The sequence below is a fragment of the Cryptomeria japonica genome, chromosome 2 (assembly GCF_030272615.1).
Source record: "Cryptomeria japonica chromosome 2, Sugi_1.0, whole genome shotgun sequence".
NCBI classification, from domain to species: domain Eukaryota; kingdom Viridiplantae; phylum Streptophyta; class Pinopsida; order Cupressales; family Cupressaceae; genus Cryptomeria; species Cryptomeria japonica.
This window is the reverse complement of record NC_081406.1, coordinates 266,091,244-266,102,467: the sequence shown is the minus strand read 5'-3', so window position 1 is coordinate 266,102,467 and position 11,224 is coordinate 266,091,244. Positions and strand designations below refer to the sequence as shown.

Below are 11,224 nucleotides of genomic sequence, written 5' to 3'. Positions count from 1 at the left end.
TGGGTATAACACAATCTCTAACAATCACCTTATGTTTCTTTTGGTATACTAAATAAATATGTATTAATAGATGTCTAATATTTTATTACATAATAAATCATTCACCATTAAAATTAATAGTTTTTTCATATAATAGATTCCGTATATATTGATTTTATTAACTTTTTCATGTAGAAAGAAAATCTATCTAAGCTCACTTCATTTCGAGTTAAATAAGATTTAGTATTTTATGTGTTATACAATAATATGATACAATGTGAATAAATTTTGACAACATGAATTAATATTTATGTAAGATATTACTTTAAATGTTCTAATTAAACATTACATCTTTCAATAATGTAACGGTCAATATAAAATTGGTAATATTTTGTTAATACTTGAACTTTCAAATACATTTATAAATTGAAATAGTTAATTGTATTAATTGAAAATAATCATGCTCCATCTACAGTATCTAATAACTTTAACTTTAAAGGGATGTTTCACATGAAAAATCATATTTTAATTATTATATAACTAATACACAATATTAAAATATATTTAACCTTTAATATTCTATTGGTGTATCCTTGAACCTCCTATAGGTATTAGATTAACTCTAAAAGATGTTTCACTTGAAAAATTATATTTTAATTATTCTAAGGTTGTTGAACGTTAATGACGTACCTAAGAGAAATTTGTTGAAAGATATGATGACGAAAGATCTAATCTTAAAAATGGAGAACAAATGCGGGGCTTTTCCAATTTGCAAATAGTAGTTTTCATTCACAAGTAAGATCGGAATACAAATTGAAACTTTTCATAAATGCACCAAACAAAATGCTGATTTTTTATTTAAAATCATGGTGTGCAAGGCACCTTGACAGGCCTGATTCAGTAGTAGCTCATTTCCTACATCATAATAAAATGCCTTCCTCCTGGAAGGAAAAAACTTACATTGAAGAAAATATGGTAAAACAGAAATCAATCTCTCATACATATATATCAAATTATAAATGATCCAACGTGAATACATCATCGTTGTAGCACTCAATTATTTGCCAATGGTAGTAGCCGTTGCTTCAGCCAGTCAGTGGCTATTAGCCTAAGCAGAAGCTCCAGTTGCAGTCTTGTCTTCAACCTCATCAACAGCAGCATCAATGGCCAATGGCACCGTCTTGACCTGCCCATGATCAGGAGATATCCAGTCAAAAAATCTTTACTCCAGTCAGTCAGTTACCTATCTAGTTTTGGGGAGTTAATGGAGTTTTTTCAACACTTACCAGGTCACGGTACTTGAGGATGTAAAACATCTCCAAATAGCGCCGGGTCTCTCTTCTTTCAAGCTTGGATACATACTTCCAAAACCCGTAAACCCCAGCCAGAGTCATCAATTTATCAGCATAAATTTGCCATGTATATCTGCAACAAAAGTACTTACCAAATCAGTTAAAATAAACATGATTTATGAAGAAAAAATATGACCAAACCCTCTCTTGTCACAGAACTTTCCCGCTAAAGTTCAGATTGATAAGGCCAAATCATTAAACCTAACTAGGCCAATACTTGGTTACACTCCATGAAAGACCCCTACTCCTAAGCTCTAACACAAAAAACAGACGAGCTAACTTGTCTACAGATCATACAAACTAGAATTGAAATAGAATTGAAAATTCCTTTGAAGTTAAAAAGAACTTCTAAGCCTGCATCCCAGACCCTAATCATCTATACATATAAATAAAATTACAACATTTGGCTGTAAAATTGTTGTCTTCATGATCCAGAAATATTAAGAATGATGGGGAACAGTTATTTTACAAATTCAGTTAGGATGTGCAGAATGGCTTTAAAATAATTTGCAAAAAATTCAAACCCTTAACTGACCTTTCATAGATGCGCTTTAGACCTGCATCAGAGATTGCATCCCATTGACTGGGATCTGTCTTGCACCTCTCAAAGAAGTCAGCAATCTTGTCACTTGACGATTCCCCGTGATATGGATCAATGTGGAATCCAGAGACTCCATCAACAATTATCTCAGCAGGGCCTCCATTGCTTGTAGCAAATGTTGGAAGACCACATGTCATGGCCTCAACAACAGTCAGTCCAAAAGCTTCATAGAGTGCAGGCTGGAACATAGCACAAAAATACAAACATTACAAAAGACTGTTACACCCCGGCCCCTCCTATTAACTCAGTAAATCACTGGTATCATATATGATGCACATTTAAATAAGCACTAAAATTTCAAACTGAAATCCTTGAGAGCAATGGTCATGACTTTGATTTAACACTAAACAAAATCCAAACGCTAACCTGTACAAAGGCACCCTTTGTGTCACAAATATAGCGATACAGCTCACCATTGCGAACTCTATTCTTTTGCGCACATATCCACCGAAACTGCCCACTCAAGTTATACTCTTTCATAAGCACGTGCATTTTCTCAATTTCAGCTATTTCTTCTCTATCTCTTGACTTTGATGAGTCGACATCACCTGCAACAACAACAAGATTGACCAGCTCTCTCAAACGACTGTTCTTGGCAAACCATTCAACCAATCCAGTCATGTTTTTCACCCGATCAAGTCTTGCCATAGAGAAGATAATAGGTTTGTTCCGGTCGCTCAATACACCTCTGAACACACAGCAAAAACAACAATCTCTCAGCTAAAAAGAAGCACTTGATTAATGAGTTTCTTCTAAAGAGTCATTTTAAGACAATCTCAGCTGGCTTCTATCCTTGCAATGAAGAAACAGTGCAGGCACATTACTTTCAAATGAATAAACTTTCCTGTTCAAGCAAAAACAGCTGTTACTTTGAAATTCCTTCTCCTAATACCTCGCAAATAAATATCTAGGAAACCAGGGTAAACTGTTAAACCTATAGGAGCTAAACATCATTAGCTAGAATTGCTTTCAACCTTTTATATCGAAGTTGGAGATATAAGAGAAAATGAAATGTTACAAAAGTCCTTGCTAGATTTTGCTTGATGTAAAAAACTGAAGCTTCTCAGGCATAAAATGGAAGCCTCGCATTTTAAATAACAATTACTACAGTAGAGTCAAAAACTGGCACTGCAGAAATGGTCAAAGGTGTACTTGCTTGCATACATTTCAACACAACTTTTTAAAAGAGGAAACATGGCAGGACAGTAAATTCTGAATGTAGAGTATCACTTACACATGCTCTGCTGTCTGTTCAGGACTGAATATGAGTTCTTCAATGGAGCCATGCAAAGCTGTAAGCCGGTGCTGCTTGTCTGTGTATGGGAAATAAATGTGCATGTCTGCTCCAGGAGAAACAATGTTAAATTTAGGATCAAAAACATCAATTCCATGAACTACACGGTAGAGACCAGGAAGAGTGAAAGCAGTGTGGCTTTCATATTGTCCAACAGTGTCCTTGCTGCACAACAAAATAATGCATCCACATTAAGCACCTGATCTAGCAGCCAACAGTACTCAAATAACCATAATTCCTAATAATCTCAAGAAGAAAAAATCTTGGCCTTCTCATTTCGCATTACTTAGAGCATCTCTTCTATTAAAAGTAATTTAAATATTTAACATCTACAAACATTTTTAGCATGTTTCTATTTTTGACTTAAACATCATGTTTTGAAGGCTAGATCACATTTGCCAGATTTGAGAAATAATCCATCACCAAAAGGCAACATCAAACGTACTGGAAAAGATACATAGACAAGTAAAGAAAACTCAGATGAATTTTATGAAGAGAAAAAAGATAAATTAAGAAACCCTTAACACAAGTGAGCAGATTGTCAGACCTTCCTGCAATCTCTTGGTACGTGCTTGTGATTATGAAATCTGCATGATTCATTGCAATCAGATCGGCAGTGAACTGACAGGAGAAATGATACTTCTCTTCAAAGTTTTTCCAATATATGTCAGAATCTGGGTATTTGGTCTTCTCCAAAGCATGAGCAATATTGCACTGGCAAGATGCAAATAAACTCTATTTGAGAATTTTTGTAGGCAAATAGAAGAAAATATTAATTCTGTCACAACACATGCAGAAAGCATAATAGCCAGTGAAAATACCTGAGTAATTCCTTGTTTATGTGCAATCAAAGATGCCACTAAATTTCCATCACTGTAGTTTCCAATAATCAGATCAGGTGGACCATGTAGCTCTGAAGTTATTTCATTATATGCATCCTAAATCAACACACGGGAAGCTAGTTAGCTAAGGTATGTGTATTGAAGGAACAAAAAACTAAATACATTTTGTGTATCATAAGCTCTTTCCTTCGTTCGATGAGTTTCATTTAAGAAATAAGTCTGTTTTGCCTTTTAAAACTATTGAATTTTTCAGAAATTATGAAAATTGATATGCTCATGTCCACCTTGAGCATGCCAATGATTATTTTGCCAATTTCATCATTAACAAGTCGTAAATATTTACCTCTGCATATGTTTCTAGGTAAGGCCACACATCAAATCGAGATACCCATTGACGCAAAACTCCCTTCTCAGTTCTGAAGGGCACTCTGAGTATCAGTGAATGTTGTGATCCGCTAATTTTTTCAATTCGCTGGTTGCATGTAGTCCCATGAGCTTCCGGAATCAGACGAGTCACCTTAAACAGTGAAACACATGTCAGATGCAACATGAAGACACAGCTTTACCAAATCATATTTAAGGTAATAAAAATAAAGATCAATCCTTGCAAATTAAGACACAGAGGCCAGGCATTTCACTGAATAACCTACATATAACAACATGATGAGCAGTTCACACAGACAGATTTTACGCTCAGAAAAAGCATCTCACCCATAAGTATGTAAGAGGGCAAAGCATTCTATTGAAGCTAAGAAATTCCACATTGGAGGCCAAAGCAAATATGAATATAGGAGACCTATAAGTAGGTAACAGAGAAGTACTTTACCACAAGAATCTGAGGTGTGATGTTCAACCCTTGCTGTTTAATTCTCAGTAACATTTCATTCTCCAAGGCACGAACTTGATCAAGGATATATACAATCTGTGTTCAAAAAATAAATTATGAGAACATTGAGTTTAGCATTCAAACTTTTTAGGATTATAATTTTAAGTATTTAGCACTGTAGAGATGGGAAAGTGTTCCATCGATCTCATGCAATTCAGAACCATCTGGAAAATTCCAACTCTTAAATGAAAACAATGCTAAGCGCTCAATAACAAAGGTATATATTTCAAATAATAGGGAACGGCTTTTCTTATAGAAATCAAAATACCTGTCCACCAGTGTCTGGCATTCCCAGAACTCCTGCTTGACCAAAATACCCATGGGGTGAAAGGATCACAACATTAAAGACCATTGGAATTCTGCCTAGAAACTTTTCTAAGGTCGTTGGATCAGGTGCCTGAAGATTCTCCAAAAGTAAATGAATCATATCCAAGACACGTTCTGCATTGTCCCCCCATCCTTTTTCCAACCCCATTTCTTGAAATCTGCCCAAATCAGTCATTGAGAATCAAATGAAGATAAACTTATTTTTTCTATGCTTATATACTTAAATCTGATTTCCTGGCATATTGCCTTTGCTTGAAATCTATTTTCCCTCAAAGAATCAAAACTAAGCAGATATTCTAAGATTTTGTTCATAACAGAAGTTACTAGTGTTAAGGAAAAAGAGGCACATGTTTAAGCTCAATCATATCCTCAAACAAAATTTAATTTCAGTTTACTCACAACACTGTACCATGTACAAAAAAAAATTCTAGAGGTCAAACTTACTTGTGCTCAAACTCTGCATATGGTGTATCCTTAGGGAGCTTGTTAAGATGTTCCTCGGCCTTTACCAAGGAAGCACGTAGCTTTGGCAAGTTCTGTATCCTTTCATTCAGCATGAGCGCCTGCAAATTAAATGGTGCAAGTTATAAGTTTTCTTTGCACTGTCTTTGGAATACTATATATACTAAATTGAAGAGGACATAAAAGATGAACATCTAGTGCCCATGATGCAAAATTGCATCTCAGAATTTGTAATCATCTCACAACATTGAAGCTACAAATAGCATTCTTTGAATTTTCTTCTTTACAACTACAAAAGAAGAAATGTAAAGCTCCTAGAATATTTATGTAGGATATCTATGTACTCTAATATGGATGTGCTCTAAAATGTTAATGTTATCTGCCTAACATAAGTGAGAAACTTTGAGCAATTGAAACAGATAGTATAGGAATAAATATTAATCATCTTCCAGATTAACCTTTTCCTATTATAATTGGGTTCAAATTACTCAAGTAAAATGAATATAAGTTTTGTTGTAGAGGACTGAAGCCCAAATTAGCTACAGATTTCACCAGCTTGATTTTCATTGTATTCTGAAACAATGTTCATTTAACCAAACTTTCATTTGCTTTTTTTTTCAAACGCATTGAGATTATAGATGCAACATGATGGCATCAGATGTGTGTAATGTGTATGTTACTGTGATATGAAACAGTGGACAAGAACCAACCTGTCCCCGGTAGTTATGTTGTCTAAGGAAATCCAGCAATGGCTGCATGCTTTCTTTATCACGGAATAGTCTTGAGGATAAGTGCCGGTTCAAAAATTGAACTCCACTTCCAATAGAAGATGGACGTGTTGGGCGAGGAAAGGATGCATTGAAGGGCTCCAAATCTAGCTCCAACACATAGTTGTCCTTGACTCTGTAAAAAAAGACAGCAACCATTTTACTTGCTAATTTAGATGAAAAGAGAGATGGTTGTGTGTCTACCAACATATGATAACATAAGCAAAAGGCCCTGAAATTATATATCTTTGCTCTTGCAGGAATACTATCCTTGTACACCCAAATTTGTCCATCAATTATTTTTTCCTTGGAAACATAAGCTCAAAAAACATAAGCTCAAAAAACTTACTACTTCCTTTGTATTTTGTAATGGAAGAAAGAAAGCTCAAGGCCATCTTAAAAGAATACATAAACGGAGGGCATCTTGGGAGAAAACTTTAAAATACAGTAAAGTTATCTTCTTAAAAGACAGGATTCTTCATTTGCATTTGAACACACAGTTTCCCTTAATTTACTCCATAATAAACATTGGGTGCTATTACCTTCCATTCACAAGGTTTTCCTTGAATTCCAAATATTCAGACACGGAAAGCTGTTCAACCACAAGTTCATCAACATTGACACGAACGTACTCCCAAATGCCGGGCCTTGGTCGTACCGCCAAGGCAACCCATGGGGGAATAACGATGGCTTCCTGCAGCACATATCAAATTTCTTCTTAATCAACAACCAACTCAGTAAATGTCATGCAAAAATAACATTAATTTTGATGCGCAATGCTTGAGATAAAGACAGTCATGCTTATTATCCTCCAACCAATGAAAAAGATTCATACCTGTGTGGCCCTTATCATATCTCCAAACACTCCATCTTTAAGCTTTTTGTGTTCATCGCTTTCTCCTTTAACTTCAGCCAGCCCATCCAGCAGGTGATGAGGCTGCAAGATCTTCTTTCCTTGAGCCACATATCTGGAGCAGTTCACCAAAAAAGAATCAAATTGCTAGTATTGTTTTATATAATGATATAACAACTCACTAATATTCCTCAAAGCATGTTATTCTTTATTTCATGGAAACAGAACTTAAGGCAAAATACAAAAATTCCTAGATTCACGACTAAATGATAAATTATAACAGACCAAAAGTTATAACTGCAGTATTAACTATATAAATGATATATTGCTCCTGTCTGAAATTAGTGGACCAGACATAACACTCTCCACAATATGTACGATCTTGATGCAAATATAATCTCTTAAGAGAACAAACATGCTGTGGTGCATTTTATTTAAGCAGTTTTTTAAATTTCTCTCGCATCCTATAAGCACCATTTTAAAAGTTAGTTCCCCTGATTTTAAAATTGTAAAATTAGGGGATATGTAATGTAACTTGCCTTGGGGAGGAACAGATTGCACTGATCAGCTCTATTTATTTAACATAGGAATGTTTGAATGGTTTGTTAGGGATCACTTTCTGAGACCTAGTAAAAAAACATGTTAGCACCCATCTATCTGACAGTGTAATGACAAACTCATAGAACTTCTGTGTTGTCACAGGACTTAAAAGTTCTGTTGACCTGCATGTAAGAGAAATCCAAATGTAGGATGGTTCGACCATAAACTGCTCAAAGTCCACCATGGATGTAATCATCTAGAGTTCTGAGAATTATTGATTCAAAATATACTTCAAATCACTCTATTAAAAGATCTATTAACAATCTGTCAATCCGATCGGCCATACCTGAATTAGAAACCCTGCTATTAAAACCCCATTCTAATTACAACTAATGCAATGAGAACCACAAACGAAGATAAAAATCACTGATCAAGATCCCATTTTGTTGCAACCCACCAACACAAACATCCCATGGTAGAAAAGGGTAAGTGCAATTTGCCTAGTTACAATGCACATGCTGTTTTCAAAAGTTGGTAATTCTTGCTGAATTTAATATTTGGGAGAACCCAGAATGGAATATTTGGAGTGAACTTCTTCACCTCTTGTCAGATACGTATCAAAATTCTTGATAACGAGTGAAGAATCTCACCCTCTCAAAAGAAGCATAGAACTTTCATTAATATACCGAATGCACTTTCATAAAAGGTAAAGAAACAAACTGAAACTTGAACAACAAAACAAATCCTACGCAGGGTTACCCAGAAGATTATATCAAACAATAATGTCAATGCCAGGACATGATACAGGATCAAGACCTACTAATTACAGCACTAAGAAGGACACAATCCTACAAAAATTGGAAGTACTTAATATCAATCATGAGACACCTCTTCAAATTGCTAAATGTTAAAAAATTTGATTAAATACTAGAAACTTACAAAAATGCAAATAACTTCAAAATAAAGGGCCAAACATTAAAGACCCTGAAACTTTCACTGAAGTACAAAAAGTAACAACCAAGGTTACCGTAACCTGCCCCCCTGTCACTCGTGTGATGTTAGAAGAATCACTAATGGAAGATCTATGTCCCGCCATTAAGACCAGAACTCCAAACAAAGAAGAGAATCGTCACATAGAGATTTAACTATCGACTTCATATTGCCCCAAGTAGACTTACTTCAGACGATGACAACTCTTAACTAGGATCAGGCATTCTACAGTTGACCATAAACCTCTAAGCCTGTGTCATAAACCCCCAACCTGTAACGTCAAAGCAGCACATCACAAATCCCACAAAGACAAAAAAAAATAAGCTATGAACCTGAAAAATACCCACAACCCTGACGAGATACCCACAACCCTGACGAGATACCCACTTCCAAACTCTAAAGAAATTGCAAACTTTGCACCAATACAGGGAAAATACACAGCGTGGGTATTTGAAAAGCCCACAAAGATCACCAAACCAAGTCCAGAATTAATCAGGAAAGAAACCCACTTAGCAGACCAGATATCCACTTCCAAAAGTCTCAGGGGATTTGCAAAATTAGCTCCATGAAAGAAATGCAGGTATTTGAAATTCCCACAAGAACATCAAACAAAGCCAAATTTGAAAATGGCACGCACAAAACAGACTAACTGCCCAATCACAAAAATGCCTCCCAAGGCTGCAAAATTTACACCAGAGAAGCGCGCCGACCAGACATTTGGATGACCAAGAAACACAGAAAAAAGGCAGTCTTGATATTATATCAAGACTTGAGCATAAATTTTGCTAAGACATCAGAAAACCAGCAAACAGAACAACGCCATGACAGTCAAAGCAAACAGCATTGAGTATTTACCGTGAGAGCAGATGTACAATTTCATTTCGGTGCTCGTTCAGCGTGTCCTCAACACGCTCGCGCATGCTCACAACGCGGCTAAGCATTGCGCTCACCATCCTTAACAGTCGGAACGAAGTAAATCCTCAAATTTCCCAAATCCCCCCTCTCTGAATCCAACAAAACAACAATTCAATTGATGCAAGCTGTGAGCTCCTTATCACAGAAGAACAAAACCAATAATAGTATGCCACTCCTGAACAGAAAAACTGAAAGAAAGTTATAACCTCCTTCCCCTCCGCTTTCTAGAAGATTTGACAAAACTCGAGCAGCAAAACAAAACAAAAAAAGCTCCTTAACACAAACGATACACGCAAGTGAAAGTCGTGGAAGAAGCAGAGCACTAACAGGGGTTTTATATTGACGGGGCTACTGGTGGTTCGAGGAATTCTGTCGGTATGACTTTAAATTAAAGGAAAAATAATTAGAAACCCACTTTCCCAAAACCAGATTTCATCATCTTAATCTACCAAAACATTCAATTCCCAAGTGGGCTTTCCGGCGTAATCTAGATTGTGAGCTGTTTTAGGCTTGGGAATTCACACCTGAAGAAAACTTTCTGCGCTCCATGGCATCCACGTCAGATTTGACTGCGTGCCCAAGTGTACAAATTAAGAATCCCTGTTTCTGTGATAACTGGGCGGCTTCAAAACTGCTGGGCAAGCAGCCAATGGATTTTGAGGAGTTAAATCTCTGTATTTCGTGTTTCCCGTAAGGCGGTTTCATTCTTTGTGGTCATCATCATGTGTTTTCCCACCTACACTCTTCCCAAAGGACTTCTGTTTCACCCAATAAAATAATATTTACTGCCTGTCGTGCAGTCATTGGATTAGATTTTATGACGATGTTGACATTCATTGTGGATAAACTGGATTTAGGCGGCATATTAGCATCTTCTGCCTTCTTCCGCCGTCACTGTTCATCGAAACCTACGAGAAGCTTCTTTACTTCTGCCTCGTGCTCTGCTTTGAATTCTTAGTTAGTGTCGTACGATTTTTGGATAATTTTGAATTTTTTTAATGGGCTTCTAGTTTTTCGAAATCTGGTTACTGGTTTTCTCCGCTTGTTTGCAAACCGCGATAAATTGAGCGACATGAAGACTTTGAATATAACTGCATTAGACATACCTACCTAGGACTTTGGGATTCTGAAGGATAGAATTTTTTTTTTTCATCTTATGGTGGGCAAGAATGTTTATGGTAACAATTCATGTTTAGTAATATTGATCGTAGGAGTACTCTTTATTTTTATTGGGCGAGTTTTTACAAGTTTAATTAGTGAGTTTTTATAGACTTAAGAAAAGTGTAAATAAAAATGTCAGTGTATTTTTTTCACGTTGTTTTTGATAATATAAAATCATAGATTTAAATCTTAGTCTTCTTAACATTCAATGTAATGTAGTTGGTCAATTTCAATGGATTCGGGTTGTTTTACAAT

General features: G+C 35.9%; 1 protein-coding gene across 2 annotated transcripts; it reads right to left on the bottom strand.

Moving 5' to 3' along the window:
• Window positions 1-809: 809 nt before the first annotated feature.
• LOC131056071 (sucrose synthase 2) lies at window positions 810-10,177 on the bottom strand. 2 transcript variants are annotated; one of them, XM_057990406.2, is made up of 16 exons: window positions 10,015-10,177; window positions 9,749-9,897; window positions 7,346-7,478; window positions 7,053-7,204; window positions 6,454-6,646; window positions 5,726-5,844; window positions 5,223-5,439; window positions 4,895-4,990; window positions 4,412-4,585; window positions 4,048-4,164; window positions 3,774-3,940; window positions 3,167-3,391; window positions 2,299-2,620; window positions 1,867-2,111; window positions 1,266-1,404; window positions 810-1,165 (listed from the first exon to the last, which is right to left on the bottom strand). In XM_057990406.2, the coding sequence occupies exons 2-16, from the start codon at window positions 9,844-9,846 to the stop codon at window positions 1,088-1,090; spliced, it is 2,475 nt and encodes an 824-aa protein (XP_057846389.2). In that variant the 5' UTR covers window positions 9,847-9,897; window positions 10,015-10,177; the 3' UTR covers window positions 810-1,087. The 2 variants fall into 2 exon arrangements, with proteins under 2 accessions (XP_057846389.2, XP_057846387.2); XM_057990404.2 differs by having other exon boundaries at window positions 9,749-10,155.
• Between the last annotated feature and the right edge of the window lie 1,047 nt (window positions 10,178-11,224).